The sequence below is a fragment of the Aplidium turbinatum genome, chromosome 11 (genome assembly GCF_918807975.1).
Source record: "Aplidium turbinatum chromosome 11, kaAplTurb1.1, whole genome shotgun sequence".
Classification (NCBI taxonomy): domain Eukaryota; kingdom Metazoa; phylum Chordata; class Ascidiacea; order Aplousobranchia; family Polyclinidae; genus Aplidium; species Aplidium turbinatum.
In genome coordinates, this window is record NC_137482.1 from 25030889 (window position 1) to 25050750 (window position 19862).

A 19862-nucleotide genomic window follows, 5' to 3' on the forward strand; every position below is an offset into this window, starting at 1 on the left:
CATAAGTCACTTGAATTACACAACAAAGTTAAACAGCTAACATGTTTGAAGAAAGCTGAACAAGCAAACAGTTGCATCATGGATAGAGGAGGAAAATTATTATTTGAGGAAGAGGAAATAAAGAGTAGATGGGAAGAGTATGTAACAGAATTATATGATGATGATAGAACATGTATGCCTGAAATTACCAACAATGAAGTAGAAGAAATATTGGTGTCTGAAGTTGAGAAAGCCATTCAAGATCTGAAATGGAATAAAGCTGCAGGAAAAGATAACATTTATCCAAAAATGCTAAAAGCACTCAATGGCGCAAGTGTCAAACGTATACACAAATTATGTAATGAAATTTATATGACTGGATTTATACCTGAAGAAATGAATGAAACTGTTTTTGTCAGACTACCAAAGAAATCCAAAGCAAAGAACTGCAGTGACTTTAGAACATTGAGTTTGATCAGTCATGTATTGAAAATTTTGTTGAAAATAATTTTGTTAAGAAATCGTAAAACTATTGAGAATGAGGTTAGCATGACTCCAAGTGGATTTATGACTGGTAAAGGAACACGAAAGGGTATACTTAATTTCAGAACGATTTGTGAGATTTACAATGCAGTAAATAAAGATGTATATGCAATATGCATGTTTCATTGATTATGAGAAAGCATTTGATAGAGTTAACCATGAGAAACTGATTCACTGTTTGGCCAATATTGGTATGAATGGCAAAGACTTACGTTTTATTATCAATTTATACTGGAATCAAAAAGCATTTATTTGCATGGAAAAAGATTTGTCTAAAGAAATTGATATCAAGCGTGGAGTACGCCAAGGATGTGTACTCTCTCCATGTCTTTTTAATCTGTATACAGAAATAATTTTTCGACGCATTGATGATATGAAAGGGGTATATGTTGGCGGCTTGAACATAACAAACTTACGCTATGCTGATGATACTGTTCTTTTGGCTGAATCACAAGAAGGTCTTCAAGAAATATTGGACAATGTTAACTCAATTGGAAAAGAATTTAATATGAAAATTAACGCTAAAAAGACTAAATTAATGATAATCTCAAAATCACCAGACACTTCAGTACTCCAAATTATAATTGACAATCAAAATATATAAAAAGTTAAATCTTTTTTCTTATCTTAGACATTTAATAACTGAAGATGGGAGGTGTGAACATAAAATTCTAAGGCGGATAAAAATTGCAAGAACTATATTTGGAAAAATGAAAAATGTTTTAATCAAGCAAAGTTTAAATTTATCAATTCGTCAAAGAATATTAAAATGCTATGTCTGGTCAACTCTTTTATACAACTCTGAAACTTGGACAGTAGCCTATCACAAAAAATAAAAAAACGGATCGATGCCTTCGAGCTCTGGTCATACAGGCAAATGTTAAAAATTTCATGGAAACAAAAGATCACTAATGATGAAGTGTTATCCAAATTTAATTCAAGCAAAAATCTCTTACAAATAGTCAAAAGAAGAAAATTAAAGTATTTTGGACACACAAGGCAAAACTCGTTACAAAGATCATTAGTAGAAGGGAAGATAAACGGTAAAAGAAACAAAGGTAGACCAAGAATGATTTGGACATCAAACGTCACTAAATTAAACTAAATTAACTTATGAAAATGCAGTACGAACAGCTCATGGTCGAGAACAATGACGCATTGTATCCAACCCTCAATACGAGGAAGGAACGTAATGATGATGATGATTTACAATGACTCCAAGATTCTATGTTTGCGAAATAGTCCTAAGGCTCCTAAGCAATCAGCTGTTTAATTTCTTTTATCGAAATTTGTGAACTTTCACAGGAATCATATGATGACGTCATTTCACATATGATGACGTTTGCGTGATTGATGATGTAGTCGCATAAAAACTTAAGTGCCGGTTTGTTTACTCATGTTCACATTTCGTGCAGCCAAATGTACTGATGTGATAACTATTATTCAATTTGATATAAAATTATATATTGCTGTAACGATAACAGGCGGCACCAATAGACTAGTAAACTGCAAGGTTATTCCTGCAATATATGTGTAATTCTTCCGCTATTTGAATAAGTATTGCGGTATTGCGCCTAATCATTGTTAGCGTTAGACCATCTGACATTAAACCTTAGGTAGCGCATAGCTTAGCCAGTTGAGTTTTTCTGTAATTGCAACTCTATTTGTGTATTTGTACTCATTTCTGTTTCGTGCTTGAAGACAAATAAGACATTTCTCTTTCGCAAAAATATGGTTTGGTTTTTGAATGTATATCCTCGGACCGACAAAGCCTTGATAGGTTATTCCTGGTTGTTTCGCATACTTGTAGAATGTAGAGGCTCTTGACACATAGGGCCGGTTACCGAGATTGACAAAGTGAAGTTTCCAATTGTTGAAGTGTTGTTGCCTGGAAAATATTCCATCCATTAGGTGCCGCTAAATGGAGAGCAGTCCTTAGAATGCGTTGCTCAAGCGCACACCCCGAGAGTCGCGCCAGCTTAATCTTGAAGCAACTTTAACGAAGTCACGAGCTAACCAACTGAGCTATCGGGGGGAGGGGGGGAGTTATTGCTTCAGTTACAGACCAAGAAAACTTACCTTGTTTAGACCCAATCTAGAGCTATCCACAATCGCAGAGAAAGGCCGTGTCGTTTTTTTGTTTCCTCCTAGCCTTAATCTGGTCTTTTTCAACATGAAATTGCCGCTTGTGTTGGTTCGCTTATTTCTTTGTTCCGTCATAATATCCTTGGCATTATCTAGCCTAGTGGATTGCTGGACAACCTCGTCCTTGGCTTCGAGATCGTCGCCTGTCACGTGAGTGTCTGCTTCCGACGAGTGATCCGACAAATTGGAGTCGCACGATTGTATCGAAGAATCGCGTTCTCGACGACGAGCGAGAATTTGTGTTCGATTCAGTCTGGGATTGATGCTGTTCCCAGGCAAGGATCCAGACGAACGTTGCAGAATCGACAGATTTGGTTGATTGGAGAGTATTTCAGTCGAACAATCCGACCCTTTCCCCGCCTTTTCGTCGTTTGTGCACACGTCATAAACGTTTTCTCCTGAATCATCCACAGCAGCTTCTACAAAGCATGTTAGGCTATTGTCAGTTAAAACAATAAACATGAAAAAGCATTGAGGCAATCAACGGCGTACGCAGGATTTTCTCAAGGAGGACACAATTCGTAATACTTTTTGAATCGAAACGAATTAAAAAACGCCCATTTGCAAATGATAATTTACTTGTAAGCAGAGATGGGCAAGATCACCAAGAATGCGTGATCTTGAAGATCAAGATCACTTTCAAGATCACTTTTAGTGTAGGCCTACTTGAAAAAAAATAAAGTTTTTGATCAATGATGTTGCAAAAAATAATTATTATAAGCAACCTGGGTAAAGGTATATAGATGGTAGCCTATTGCTAACTTTTACCTTTAACTACTCGATCACTGGCCTAAGAATTGTAATAAGTTAGTGACTGTTGCTATTAGGCCTATCAATTGCTGACGTAGTTTGCGTAGAATCGCAACGTCACACCCAAGGCTGAGGTTAATTACAGTATATACAGGCCTACTGAAAAAGTCGCAAAATTTGCAACTAGTTTTATACTTTTTATTTATAATAAATAAATAAAAATAAACTTTGAACTGCATCATTTTTTACCAAATTTTTGTCTGGTTCCTGTGGGAGTTTTTATACGTGTTATCAAGTAGTATTAACTTTCACTGTATTATGTCAGTGTTTATTGCACCATTTACCTATCTGGCAATCTTGATACTGTTGTCTGCTATCAAACAAGTTCAGAGGTTTGCGGTCAGACAAACCGCTCCATACTCAGACCCTAAACAAGTCTTGGTCTGGTTGATTTGCTGCAATAAACCACTTTACATGACCAAAGTCGGCTAGAGTCCAGATTTTTTAACACCGCCATTCTAGACTTTTAAAACATCTAAAATTGGGTCAATGAAAGCAAACATTTCTTTAAAATTCACACATGGAAATTGTGAAAAAAGTTAAATCATTTTTTATTATACGTCAACAGAAAGTACACGGAAGTTGACTTCTTTATTATGACCAACACAGAAAACTTTTTCAATTTTGAAATGGCAACACTGACCAGATTTGATGGAGACTTTAAATCGTCTTTTGTTGGACACATATCATATTAACAGTGGCTTAATGTTAGTAGTTGCCACTAACTACTTTGTACAGTACGAGTTCTAAAAAAATGCCTCTATCTAGGAAGTAAAATTCAATTTTTAAGTAATCTTGATCTTATTGTTCTTCAAGATCAAAATCACGCAAAAAAAGTGATCTTAGATCAAGGTCACCAAAAAAAAAGTGATCTTGAAGATCAAGATCACGCCCATCTCTGCTAGTAAGTTATATTGTATAAGATTAGCTTAATATACTCAGCTTACATTCACGATAATTGTTCAGCTTTTAGCAGCAAGATTACCAATTTGGATGGATTTTGTATTGAAAACCAACAATATGACGTAAAACTCTTGACGTCGCATACAATGATCTACGTAGACGACGTAGTTAGCTTACACAGTGAACCACTCGTGATGCGGGTATGTTTGGTGGCGTGCATAGGATTTTGTTACTCGGGGTGGGGAGCGTTCAATATAATTTAACATTTATTCATTAAGAGTAGCCTAATGCCACTTTACAGTTTGACCAAGATTTAAAGCAACCTAGACTATCTGTTGGTCAAATATAAACTCTAAAGGTCTTTGCGTCTGACTCTGTATTTACGGATTGAATTATAATTTTGAGTTATAATAACTCAGTGAAGCGCCCGACTCTCGGGGTGTGCACTTGAGCAACGCACTTTAGGACTGCTCTCCATGCAGCGGAACCTAGTAGATATAATAATTCCCCGAGAACAATAAACAAACTTCACTTTGTCAAACTCGGTGACCGTCCCTGCGTCAGTGGTTCATTCCTCTACAACAGGGGTCGGCAAACTGCGGCCCGCGGACAAACTTTTTGCGGCCCTCGAACGATCTTACTTTTAGTGCATAAACTAAAGTTTCATCATTATCTACGCATGAATTTATTTTATATCATAACAAAAAGCTCTATTAACATGTGTCCCGACATTTACTCGGTAACTCCCATGTACGCTACAAAATCTCTCAAAATTATGGTCTGACGTTACTCAAAATTATGTAGGCTACCGCACTGTCGAGGAATGACGCAAGCGAAAGCACTCATTGATTATGTGTAATTATCAGTGCCGGATTAACCAAGTGCGCGGCCTGTAGCAGATTGATTTGATGTAGCCTACAGATAATGACTGGGAAGTAATTGAATATTTTATAGATTTGATATTTTTTTATTATAGTGTAGCCGCTCTTGCCCCATCGTGTTTCGCAGATAGGCTAGCTTTTAATCAACTTCAATTTATGAAAATGATCTCTCTCCACTACAATTAGTTACCAACTTACCATCACACATAGATAAATGCGTAACAAATTGTCAATGTTAGAAAACGTGGTGTCAATATTGTTTTCTTCAATCGAAGTGAACTAGTTGAGTTCTGGAGAGGAGCAATTAATAGCAATGTGCTTTAGGAATTGGTGTATGCCTTGCGAGGTGGCTCCAGCGCAGATTGTAGGCTGTCCAATGCTGCAAGGAAATCTTCCACCGGGAATCTGTCTTTAGTTGATATCCATTGCATCTACAACTGACCGGCCACTGCCTACATTCTCATCGTGCGTTCGATTTTGGAGAATTCTTCTTGTGCTTGTTGGTCGGTAATCCAGCACTTGAGTCAGCTTCTGCGCCACTGACTCAAACTTAGCGAATTGTTCTCTAAAAGTCTGTAGGGATCTTGTCCAAGGCAATCGGCAAGATTGATACTCTTCTCACTGGTGTACACTGTACAGTACAGTCGAATAATCTTAGTATCGTGGGCTCGTGGCACTTGATCAGGCAGTTGCCTCCAGCGGAAATTACTGGCTTTTAAAGTTTACAATAATTAGGAAGGGATAAGACGTTGGGACTAAGTAATTTAATCCTACAACTATAATATTCTCCCATGCCATTCCAGTTTGCAAGCCAAAAATTACTTACCAACCATGTTCGACAGTTTTTTTGCTAAAAAGATGTTTGCTTACCAAGCGCGGGGCCTTGTGAAGCGTGGGGCCTTGTGAAGCGCGGGTCCCGTAGCAGGTGCTACATCTGCTACTATAGTTAATCCGGCTCTGGTAATTATGACGTAAGAGAAGCGAAACTGATTTATGCAGTAACTTTCCACAGTATTCAGTTGGGATGAGCACTTTTCAGAATGCACTATTCAGAAATCAGAATGAGAGTTGCAGGTGCGCCATGATTTTAAGGATAATGTGGCGATTGTTTATAGGTTGAAATTTATGCGGCCCGCACGTTACCGGAAGTTTGTAGATTTGGCCCAGTAGTACAGAAAGTTTGCCGACCCCTGCTCTACAAGTATGCGAAACTACCAGGAATAACCTATCAGAGGCTTTGTCAATCCGAGAAAACAGATTTAAACCCAACCAGACATTTTTTGTGTAAACTCCAACAAAATAGTATCGATTTACTGGTTTCGCTGATTTAAAACAGTCATTCCAAATGATGATCAACAATAAAAAACCTATTGATGCAACCTAAGCTATAAAATGTCGAGTTCTTGTAGCAGTATTGTCACATTAATTATTTCAAAGAGCTGAAAACGCTATACCAGCTAAATATAAATAGCCTATGGGTGAGCTCATAAACAGAGGTAGACCTCCTAACAGGAGGTACAGGAAGCGGCAAACAGGCTACGACCTTACTGCGTGATGTATTAATGAATATTGCAATTGAAAATCGAGCTTCTGCCATTTTTTCACTTTAAATAGCCAAAAAACCTTTATCCAACCGAAATGAGTGGGCTCCTAGACAGCCCTCCCTCCGGCCCGAGGATACGGGAGGGAGTTTATACCATCCTCCTACCTTAGTCCACTCTCAAACAATAACATGTTTGCACTGCACAAATACAACAATGTTTAAAAAACAATATTTTTTAAAGGAGGCACGGCGCAATGCCCCTCCTTGCGTACGCCCCTGAATGCAATACATGTTACTTTGCTTATCCACCATGTCACAAAGCGACGAGCAATGTGCTTCAGCGAGTATGTAACAAATAGATACGCTAAGCGTCGCTTACCAACGTTCACTGCTACATCGTAGATTTCTGATGACGTGCTTGCACTGGCGCCAGGGGGTGTCGAAACTTTGTAGCTAACATGATCCGTTTGTGACGTCACCGTGTTACAATCCGCTGCTTTAATGACCATGGGTAAATTTCCTGCTGACGTCAGACTAGCTTTCACCAACGCCTGCACCTCAAAACCGCTGCTGTCTGTTGTTGCTGCAATCGCGTTGTGATGCGTGGGAACGTCATACACATCTTCTTTGCGGGAGGCCAGTTCGATCTCTTCGTAGGCAGGCATTCTCTGTGGCGCCACCTGAAGGTTTGGACACGGATCTTCAGAGGGAATTTCACGTCGAGGAATAACCTGTTGTCGGGAAGACGAAGTGGCCAATGTGTCATATGGGTCGTCAGCAGCTGAGGTCTTGCTTAACATCTCCTTGCTTGTAAAGTTTGTCGCTCCACTTCTCGAGATGCTGAGACGATCGTAGTCACTCACATCTACAGCGGAAGGTTCATCATCCCAGAATCCTGTGCTTGGGTGGGGGGGAGGAGAGGGGAACGCTTCTTCATCATCATTTCCATGAAGAACAAGAGTTGGAGGAGATGGGAGAGGTAAGTTTTTGGCACTGATTTCAGATGTAATTGAAGTGTTGTTTTCTAAGGCGTCTTCATACACTTCGCTGTCATCGTTGCTTGAACTTACTCCCGATGATTCTTTGAGAATTAAATTCAATGCTTTGCTGATAGAGTTTGGAGAGTGACACGTTGGCATGGCCTTGGTTATGTCGTCATAATCAATAGGCTCAGTTTTATCTAAATGGTTTGTAATCTCAACTTGTAGAGAAGGGGAAATTCTGTCCTCTTCGTTGTAATCAGAGGATCGAGAGGCCTTCACTAACGCCTCTGTACTTGTGACACTTCGAGAGAGAAATTGCTGAGAAGATACACTGTGAACACGATTGTCTCCGATCTCTTCTCGAAACTCTTTCTTCTTCTGAACTACCGGAAGAGGAGACTCAATTGCGTAAGCATCTTCAGCTTCGAAGACGTCAACATGAAGAGGATCTACAGATTTCACGAGAGTTTCTACCGAACCGTCGTTGTCAATGCTGGAGTTCCTTTGAGCTCTGGGTGGCTTTTTCACTTTGCATCCTGGAAGTTTGCTGAGGATACGTCTGTAATGACCTGAAAAGATAGAAAATTGAAAAACTAATCTCGAACTATCACGATTCACGAAAAGTAACAGTGGATTGTTTTTATGAACTAGGCTACTTTATTCACTTGCAAATACAGCCCTAAATATTAGACTTAGAACCTTAGTGGTGTGTCTAATAGTTAATGGTGTGTGATTTTAATTAAGAAATATTTTTTCCTTCCAATGCAGGTATTTAAAATGACAAATCATTAAATCGTTGGAATATATCACCTGGCAAAGTTATGCCAATTCCTTTCAACGTTTCTTCTGTAATTCCGTAACAATCCTCAACAGTAAGGTATCCGTTTGATACGAATACTTCCGTGTATTTATCCGCTAGTTTCAGTTTTTCCAAGAAGGATTTAATATTTTCGTCTTGAGCTGAAGTGACCGACATTTGAAATATTCCAGATAGTTTTTACAATTGCATGGCGTTGTAATTAGTCAGCTGCATAGAAGGTTTCATGATTCGAAGCTATAGAATATTTTATTTACATTTTCAAATGTGAAACGAGCTTAACTTAAAACTACCATTTCAAACAAGTGAATGATTTGTGAATACGATGACGACCAAATCCGAAAGATGTTGTTTGTGACGTAAGCAAGGCTGCACAGCGGACACAGACAAAGTTAATTTTATAATGTTAAGCTAGGTTGACCCATGGCTACCTAAAGATACGGCCTAATTTGTCACATTTTGCAGAAATTTCTAGATTTTGCTAACTTTTGGCGAATGTTTAAATGAATTTTTCTAAAAATTATATTTTTACGCTTTCTTTACTGTTTTTCCCAGATGACACAATAGGTTTTAACATTCTCAGATGTTAAAAAACAATGAAAATTTGATTTCGAAGATTTCAGTCAGACTGTTAATTTCTCAATAACAGTCTGATTCAGCGTTTTTCAACTTACTTTTTCTCATTTGCTACTAACTGCTTCCCCAAGGCAACAAAAAGCTTGTATATCATTAGGAGACAGCAAAAAGTAAAACAATCTCAGAATATGTCAGTCAAACACTAGCAGTAGCTGTAATCAAAATCTGACAAATCAGGCCGCATCTCCAGGTGGCCATGGTTGACCTATGTAACTTAAACCACTGAAGAAAAAAAACTTGATAACTTTAAAACGACATGTCCAATCATTTCTTTTTTTGGCATTTATGAGAACACAACAAATATGCATACACAGGGAAAATTTTGTTTTGAAAAAATTAATCAAAACGATCAAAAATTTACTTATTCCATTTAGCTTGATGTGGTCCGAATTACACAACGAGTCCACATTTTCTAAATGTTCTTTCAACATGTTAAAATGAGCTGAAACAGAAATCTTCTTTTGCACTGAGTACACTTAAGTAAACTACCAACCAAAGCAAACTAGAAGTTTTTGAAAGAACCGTGTTTGTCGTCAGTAACACTATTAAACACAATTTTTGTTTAGCTACTTTTTTGATGCTCCTTTATGTATTTTTGGGTGCTGAGTTCAAAAGTCTAGTTATTTTGTTCACACCATCGATACTTTTTAAAATATTCGACTTTTGTTTCATCTGATGTAGCTGTAAGTAGGAAATTGTGTTAGACTCTTGCAGTAAATTTCAACTCGACATCAAAGTCCGTTTAGTTTATAGAACAAAAACATAGTTTTGCAAATAGTGAGTGTCATTCAAAAATTTACTTTTGAGCGAGTTTTTCTTGTATGACTGCTCCTGTTTGGCTTTATCAAAGACAAAATGTGGTGTCCCAGCATTGCATCGTCCCAGCATTGCATCGTCCCAGCAACTTTTATAATATCGTTTATTCATTGACTCAATATCTTGGTGAAATCTCTCACCATGCTTCTCACTGAAGTCACCAAAATTCTCTTGAAAAACATGCAGATGAGAACATAAAAAAGTCTTTCAGACATGAAACAATTGAGACAACCCATGTTCTGGCATCATTAAACTAATTTTTCCACCAACTCTTTGTATTTCGGTCCCTTTTATTTATCAAAACTCCGTCAACCACGCTTTGAGATACTTGCCACTCTTCTGTTTCTGTTTCATTCATTCTTTCTTCCAAGCTCTGGCATTATGCTTATCTGGAAACCCACAAATATTCCTCCTTTTATTTGGCCAACTGATAGTCTGAGCAACATTCAGCCGATTTCTTGAAAAACTTGTCTGAAAATCGAAAGCTTTGACAAACTGTTTCACCAGACCTCAGTTGATATGAAGTGATTGCAGTAAATGTTTTCCCCTGCTTAGAATAGGCTCCCTAGTAACGTGCATTTCTGGAGTTAGTTTTTCTGTGTTGGCAAATAAATTTTCTCATCTTGCTCACCGTCAGTCCCACTACTCCACAAGCACAAAAACGCAAGAGTAACCACTGTGGAGGCCAAGCAAAAATCCCAATATTTTAAAGTCACCTCAAACATTTCACCTAAATTGAGCGTGATTGATGTTAATGAGCAGCAGTGTTGCCAGATTTTTTGAAAAAAAAGAGCCCAAAAATGCGCCAAAGCGATTTAACAGTAGCCCAATTTGCCGTCGCGACGTCGACGATCGAGCGACGAAGGCGCAAGCTTTCTAAGGGGGTTTTGGGGCATGCCCCCAAGAGTCATGGATAAAGCAACATCTTTGTCCATCATGCTGATTGTGTAGATACAAAATGCATACACAGTTACAACATACAAGAAGTAGAATGTTCAATATTGAATCAAGCATTGTTCAATAGAAAAAAACTTAGACGGGACAATGCTATACAGACTTCCTACAAATTCCTATTTTCAAATTCAAGATACAAATGGTTCTATAGTAGATGCTAACGCATAGCATAAGCCTGTCAACTCAGACGAACTACTAAGAACCAAGACCCGACAAAATTCTATCATCAACTGCTGAAGCTTCATTTTCATAAATAGAGCTGTTATACTTCAGCACTGAAGACCGGGGATCAAACAGCATTTTTCCAATTGTTGCAGCAGAGTTCTGATCCTCAAAATCGCTGACAAAAGTTGAAGTCCCATACGATTTCGCAGTTTGGTTTTGATTGCAGAAACTCTCGAAAAGGCTCGCTCAACCAATGCATTGCTGATTGGCAGTGCCGGTCTTTGAGGTGTGCGAACCGTGCGATCGCACAGGGCCCGCAAATTAGGGGGCCCGCAATTTACTCAGAAAATGCAGTAATTTTTGTCATTTCCAATGGAAAAATTCAACAAGTGAATTCAACGAAGGAATTAGCAACAAGAAAACATAGAAAAACAGCTTATTTCGTCCATTGAACATTTCGTATCCTGAAAAGATCGAGAAAAAAAATAACTTTTAGCCGAAGTCGCTGATCGGAGTTGCCGCAAACATTTCAAAATTTCTCTTGATCTTTTCGGGGGACGAAATAGGTCAAAATTCGATTTTGTTGACAGCGGACAAACGTGTCCGGTCTAAGCAGCTATCTTGGCGGACAAATTAAGTCTCAAGGTAGACACACCAGATTTAACTTCGATCGTCATTTTAGAGCATTTTAGATTTTTTAGAGCAAAGCTCTTAGAGCATGTTTATTTTACCCCAGACATACCCCAGTAAATTTATTATATGTCAAATTTGATGTTCCCTGATCTGTTCTGATCAGAACTGACGATGCACTAGCAAGTGCGAAATATATTTTCTGTTACATCTACTGATCCCTGTTACTTTAGCAATTGGGGTTTTAGCTTAATCACTTTATGTTGATATAATTCTTAACTCTGAAAGGCCTTCATCAGACCAGACCATTGAAGAATCAAAGCGCCATGTAGCTGCCCAATAGCCTACACAACATAACTGATTAACTTCCATCGAACAAGGTCGTGTGGCTTCTTGCGTCACAATGCTCTGGGCAGGAGTCGGAAAACTTCTGCACTAACGTTACTATTTTCTGCTGTGCAAAGTTTCACTAGGCTTTTATTCTTATCTTTATTTTTGCGTATCATGTGAGCGAAAGTGATAGAGAGCAAGTACGCAGGTTCATCGTATTCATTCTCACTTATGGAACTTTTCTTGGGCCTTTTCTTTCTTACTGTAATACCAAAACTTAGCCTACTCGTATAATTCAATTTTGTAACCAACTTTGCCTTATCAATATTACTCGGAGATCAAAGCAAGACAGTGTGATGTAACACTTGAACTAAATTGCGCTGATTAGTGTAGAAGTAGGTAGGCTAGTTAGGCTACTCCCATCCATTCTTAGCAAAGAATTCGCCGTTATAATGCTGATTCAATGTCATCAAACGTTGAAGCAACCTAAAAGTCCAAAGCTTTTCTGCTTGAATGGAAGCTAAGGGATGCAGTCAGGCCCGGATTTAGGGGGGGGCAGAGGGGGCAGTTGCCCCGGGCCCCCCGACTTTTGAAGGGCCTCCCTATGTGGAAAAAAAATGTGATTTTTTTCCTTTTGGCCTTTAAAGTTTTTGCAAAATGCTGTGCAGTAGGCTACTGGACTGATGCTACTGTAGACGTAGAGATGGTTTTTCGCGCCGTGGGCTTGAAAAATTTTTTTGCACGGGGGCCCCCCGATCCAGGGGCGCCGGAACGATTTTTGACTGGGGGGGCAAGATTACGAAAAAGGGGCACTTTTTTTACTAAAAGGCAAATTTTTTGTCAAGTTTTAAGATAAGATATAGCGATAATGCTAATCTATCAGCTCACTATGTATTGAGTAATGATAGCCTACAAGTGTCCAGTATACAAAGAAGGGCATCATGCTATGTTACAATGATGCAACCTACTGTCAAGCCTTAAAGCAGCCTGCGGCCATGGCTGCTAAGTAGTGCTTGAATGACCGCCGGTGCTACCTCCTCAATCGGCCAAGTTTGGCCGCCGGTCTCTTCTAACCAATTATTTAATTTCGCAATAGAATGATCGTGGATTAACTGTCGAAAATATGTAGTATCAAAGAGTGACGCAAAATTAGGTCATCGAGTCATAATCGCCACTGTTGCATTGTGCGGGAATATTTGTTATTGATGGAATATATCCATCTGCGTCCTGCGATCACCAGCGCTGTAAGTCTTGTTTGTAATTCTCGACGTTTATTTTAACAAAGTCTTAATCCGAACTGCTAATTTACATCGGCTGGCAATATTGTCGTTTTTATGTCGATTCGATGTTGTCGGACATTGAATCGTTGTTAAAAAGGAGAACTAGGTTAGTTGACATCCGAGGGGAAAACATTTTTTGATCATATTTTGCAAAAATTATGCTTCTCTTAGTAATGTCCTTCACATCATTGAAATACTTATTTTATTACCTTGCCGTCATCGTCAACACAATCATGTCGAACGTTGTTTTTCGTTGCTAAAAAGAATTCTAGGGGAGTGGCGAACTTCTTTAAAATCAGCCACATTGGAGACACTCGTGCGAGTGTCGTTAGATGGTCCCGCAGTACCGGATTACAATACCGATAAAGCAGTTATTGCGTGGTGCAACGATTCTATTGTAGGACGTCGCCCAGGCCCAGACTTCAACAACCCTAAGTGATCATTTTGGCATTGTTGCAAGTTTAATTCTATTTACTTGTGCTATCGTTATTTTTATTTTGTATTTTGGCCTCCAAGCACACAGATTTGGCCGCCGAGAAGGAGCTCCCGAAAAAAAAAAACGATTTTTAAGGCCTGTACTGTGTTGCAAAATTTTCTGCCATAAATATTATTTTGAGGCAAAAATGAAAGATTATTATTAGGCTAAAAGCGAATAGCAGAAATTGTTATATTGCAAAATGTGCAGTTGCTTACATGACTTTAAAAGGGCACCATTGCCCCCCCTGCTCCTCCATCTGCAGAAAAGTTGAGGGCAGGGAGGGCATCCGCCCCCCCGCTTCTGGCGCCCCTGCCCCGATCTAAAAGTGCCCCGGGCCCCCCATCAGCTAAATCCGGCCCTGGATGCAGTATTAACATTTTCTAGATGCGCCCTAAAATGTGCTGGAAATTATATTCTCTCAACAATTGTTCGTGCTATGCAATCACGTCAGGGTTAGAAATGTTTAAGGATTCAACCTATTTCGTACCAGGGTGAGGGTACGAAATCGGGGTGCGAATTGTTCAGGGGACGAAATAGGTTGCATCCAGACTCAACACAGACATATAATAGCTTTATTTCCGAAAAATGCCAAAGAAAATAAGATCTTATCCTTTTGCTATGCTACCGAACAGCACCATTTTACAGTAATATTCATACCCAAATTTTTGTTGAACATGCTCTCAGAATACCCCAAATTCAAAGTAATTTTTCAAAATTTTCTGGGGGGCCCCCCCCAGACCCTCCGCCGCTAGGTGTCGCCGTCGGCAAACACACCGCCAGGCTTCACCCGCCGACCGTCAAACCACCAACCTTTCCCCTTTCAAAATACCTAGCTACTCTACTGAATTGGATCATTGTCATTGGGGCCCGCAAAGCATATTCTGCACAGGGCCCGAAATACCCTAAGACCGGCACTGCTGATTGGTATACATTGTTAGTGCCAATTGACCAACTTCTCTAAATTTATACTCCCCTGCACTGCAGCATTTCTAAACTCGTACACCTTGGTACAAAAAGTAGCCTACAAGCTACAACAATCTATCCTTGTTTTTTCATCATACAAGGAAGACCAGTTTACATTCAGTAAATTTCTCCACTGACATTCAATTTTTCTAACTTTAATTTATAGCTTAGACACCAATAAAAGCTTCAAAAATTATGGCACTAAACCAAGATCATAACTATAATTTCCGATATTTGATACAAGTGTAATTTCGCTTTCGCCACTTGCCAGTCAGTCCTTCCATTCTCCCGGATGAAAATGAATACAGCATTGCTGTAACAACAGTCAAAGCTGCTAATGGTCAGCGGTAAAATCAATCCTCATGACGAATCATAAAAATAACGTAACTTTTTTTCCGTAATAAACCGAAACTTTACCAACACTTTCAAAGGCTCGTCGGATTCTACCAATTATTCAATTCTGCCAACTCAAAATTCACTGCCAAACAACTTAAAATTCTGCCAAATTTAAGCGCCGTATCGCGCCAAATAAGAGACTGAAAGTAGCCCAAAAAAGCGCAAGTCGCAAACCAACATTTTTTGGCGCCAAACCCAACTAAAAGTAGCCTAATTGCAGATAAATCGCCCAATCTGACAACACTGATGAGCAGTTGCTTGACATTTTCATAATCTTTTTTCATCTGTATTTAATAAGTGTTATGTATTTTAGTTTATTTGCATTGAAACGATGTACTTTGTTTTCGTTTCCCTCAGGTCTTCTCTTTTGCTTAGTATTCATCCGCCTGCTTTTGTTAATTGGCACTTCTCGTTTTGGGCTTACTTTGCAGGTTTCACACTATATCTTGGTTGTGCAATTTTATAATAAAACAGAATTCCAGTACGACTCTGGCTGAATGAGTTAGAAACACAACAATAAGCAAGTGAAATTGACGGATATATGTTGCTATTGTGAAGTAACATCGCTTTGTGACTTTTGGTAGAAGTGTAATGCCACTGATTAGGATCATGATCAACTTTGCTCCAGATTTTTTAAGATCCAGACCACACATCAATTCATGACATTCTTTTGAGCTAGAAAACGAGGTTCTGAGATTGCTGGTGCATATTCCGCATCAGTGTCTGTAGTTTTGTTTGTTGCTGAGTCTTTACTGAAGTATATCAATTTTCTATCTTAAATAATGAAGAATAAGTATACAGCATATAAGAAATTGAATCCAGTCTCAAAGCATATAAATCACTGTTAGTGATGCAAAGAAAAAAACTAACATTTCATGGTGGGTTTGGAACTGGTAAGGCTGAACTGTGATAAGCAGGTGCAATAAATGAGGGTTTACTTGGATAGGCTATGTCATAACTGTTTTTCCGCTGATCTTGTGATACTTCGATATGTTTATGATGCAAAATCATGATGATGATGATGTGCGAGTCTCTCAAATTCACGAAACTGCAGATGACATTTCCCAGCATTGCATTGTCCCAGAGGCCTTTGTATCGTTTTTCTATCGGCTCAATATCCTGGTGAAATCTCTCACCATGCTCTTCACTAAAGCCACCATGATTTTCTTGAAAAAGATCCAGATGAGAAACAGGTGCAATGAATGAGGGTGTACTTGGATATGTCATAGCTCTTCCGCTGATTTTGCGATACTTCGATATGTTTATGATGCAAAATCATGATGATTATGTGCCAGTTTCTCAAATTCACGGAACTGTAAATGACATAACTTTTCCAGAACCCACTCAACCACCCTTCAAGGTTCGACAGCTGCCACAGAGTTCATGTTGTGCTCATGACTTATCCTGGTCACCAATGTCTATCCCAAAATACAGTCTAGATGCTGTCGAAAAGTCTGCTTTGCTTCTTTCACTATTTTACATGCGGTGTGTTTACTGCTGATGTAATAACAAAATCAATCCGGTAAATTTCTTGAGATAAGAAATACAAGTACTTTTTCTGCTAAATTTTGCACTGCCACATGCCCATTCACTTTCTCAAGCAAATAAGACGCCGATTTACAGCATGATAATGCTGACAGACACATATCATAGCAACCAGAACCGCATAAAAAACCTGGAGTTTACGGAAAATCACAAAAAACGGAAATCATTGTATCTTGAAAACGATCGATGATAGAAAAAACTGTTTTTTTTGGAATCAGCGCTTGAAAATCATTCAGATACACTTAAAACATGCAGCCAAACAAAAAAAAATTGAATTTTGTTACGCAATGTAATGCCTTATTATTTGACAAAGCAAAATTTCATCAAATTTGGCCGAAACTTGTTTTTCAAAATTAAAAAAAATGTTGCCATTTGCAAAAGCATTAAACGCATGGCTATCTAGCATTAGTACTTAATTGTTGCGGTTGAAGAAAAAAAAATTGATGCACCAGTGCCAATTTAGAGGGGTGGTTCAAATTACACAGGTTTCCCCTACCAAATTCTCTCTCTGCAAAAAGATAGATGTGTAAGATCAGTTGACAATTTGTCAATAAATTCCAAACAACCTCAGATGCAAGAATAGCCTGTGTTCTTGCATAGTCAAAGCCTCAAACAAACCTCTCAAACATGCAACAAGGTCGATTCAAACAGCTCATGGCAATAACTTGGTGCAAAACTATCGCAATTGCTCGCATGCATATTTGTTCTCATATGCGGCGAACTACAAGTATTCAAACACTCTTCGATAGAATTTTTAAAAGTTTTCAATCCCTATACCATACAAACTCCAAACTAAGTAAACGAAAAGGTCTCTAGACAAACAATGAAAGTAACGTTGTCAAAATCTGATTAAAAATATGGTTCATTGACAATTTCCTGCACAAACCATCAAACTAGCTTGCCTACGCGCTGTTTGCTCTGCTGGCTTCTGCGAGGCAACAACTTCCGTTTGGTAATATCTAGTCATTGTTGCCCGCGCTTAGCTTTACATTTCTCTTTTGTGCTATTTTTGTGCTCAGCATCCATCGGTGAAGACTGGCTGATGGCGTGGACACATAGAAACTGATACACATTAGCAAACAGTAGGCTGGGAGGCGCTCTACATTTAACTTGCCTGTGGGTCAGCATGTTTTGCTAACATTTCATTAAAACCTAACAACCAGGCGGCATTTCACATAACATGAAAATAAACAAAAATTACAAACGTTTTCGACCATACTCATGTTAGTCCTTTTCAAGTAACCAACTGACTGGTGTTCTAAATTATCCAAATAATCTAAATTACAAAACTGATCTACATACACAAAAATCGAAAATAGAAACGCATAAGAATGAAACGACAAGGCAGAGGAGAGGCAAAACGCTGTATTGCTTCGATTGCCAATTAATTGCAACTCCGCGTCACAAAATTCAGCCTCAACATTTTTTACTCGGCATAATCAGAAAAGTTCAGTTCTAAAACGTGGCCTATGGTCAAAGTAAGCACACTTGGCGTAGAACGATATAAGCAACAGTCTCCGCTTGGACGCAACCCACACAGATAGCTCAGCAAGACCTTTGCTAATTCAAGATGTGGTCATGTAAACGTAAAAGCATTGCAATCACAAAAACTCAAGTTTCAATTGGAATCACATAAATCGTAATTAATTAGCGCAATCGCTAATTGTGTTTGATCCCATTCTGAACCATACTGAGAGGCAACCAAAGAATATCTATTAGCTGCTCTGTTATTGAATCTGACCCAATAATACAATCATACCATGGTTTGGACCAGCTTAGAGACCGACTGGTTATTGTCTTCAGCTCTTGTGCTGGTAGATCGGAGATTGATTCCAGGTCGGGTCAAACCGAAGACTTTAAAACAGTATCGATTGTGCTGTTTCTTGCATAGCGCAGTGAGGACAAGTCCGGTAATAATGTGATGACCAGGGAAGCCGGAACGATTTTTGACTGGGGGGGCAAGATCACGAAAAAAGGGCACTTTTGTTTACTAAAAGGCCAAGTTTTAAGATAAGATATAGCGACAATGCTCATCTATCAGCTCACTATTGAGTAATGATAGCCTACAAGTGTCCGGTATACAAAGAAGGGCATCATGCTATGTTATAATGATGTCACCTACTGTCAAGCCTTAAAGCAGCCTGCGGCCATGGCCGCTAAGTAGCGCTTGAATGACCGCCGGTGCTACCTGCTCAATCGGCCAAGTTTGGCCGCCGGTCTCTTCTAGCCAATTCTAATTTCGCAATAGAATGATCGTGGATTAACTGTCGAAAATATGTAGTATCAAAGAGTGACGCAAAATTAGGTCAGCGCGTCATAATCGCCACTGTTGCATTGTGCAGGAATATTTGTTATTGATGGAATATATCCATCTGCGATCACCAGCGCTGTAAGTCTTGTTTGTAATTCCCGACGTTTATTTTAACAAAGTCTTAATCCGAAGTGCTAATTTACATCGGCTGGCAATATTGTCGTTTTTATGTCGATTCGATGTTGTCGGACATTAAAAAGGAGAACTAGGTTAGTTAGAAAGGAGAACTAGGTTAGTTGACATCTGAGGAGAGAACATTTTTTGATTATATTTTGCAAAAATTATGCTTCTTTTAGTAATGTCCTTCACATCATTGAAATACTTATTTTATTACCTTGCCGTCATCGTCAACACATGTCGAACGTTATTTTTCGTTGCTAAAGAGAATTCTAGGGGAGTGGCGAACTTCTTTAAAATTAGCCACATTGGAGACACTCATGCGAGTGTCGTTAGATAGTCCCGCTGTATTGGATTACAATCCCGATAAAGCAGTTATTATGCGTGGTGCAACGATTCTATTGTAGGACGTCGCCCAGGCCCAGACTTCAACAACGCTAAGTGATCGTTTTTGCATTGTTTCAAGTTTAATTCTATTTACTTGTGCTATCGTTATTTTTATTTTGTATTTTGGCCTCCAAACACGCAGATTTGGCCGCCGAGAAGGAGCTCTCGGTAGGCTACGATGGCTGCCGAAAAAAAAACGAGTTTTAAGGCCTGTACTCTGTTGCAAAATTTTGTGCCGTATATATTATTT

At 38.9% G+C, this 19862-nt stretch overlaps 1 protein-coding gene across 1 annotated transcript in view; it reads right to left on the reverse strand.

Annotated features, from left to right (window-relative positions):
* The window catches only part of LOC145780355 (arf-GAP with Rho-GAP domain, ANK repeat and PH domain-containing protein 1-like), a 72576-nt gene extending 63813 nt beyond the window's left edge, over positions 1–8763 (reverse strand). The window contains exons 1-3 of the mRNA XM_082592056.1: positions 8598–8763; positions 7184–8356; positions 2602–3086 (exon numbers count right to left, since the gene is read on the reverse strand). Coding sequence (XP_082448182.1) covers positions 2602–3086; positions 7184–8356; positions 8598–8763 — 1824 coding nt within the window. The remainder of the gene's footprint in view (positions 1–2601; positions 3087–7183; positions 8357–8597) is intronic.
* Between the last annotated feature and the right edge of the window lie 11099 nt (positions 8764–19862).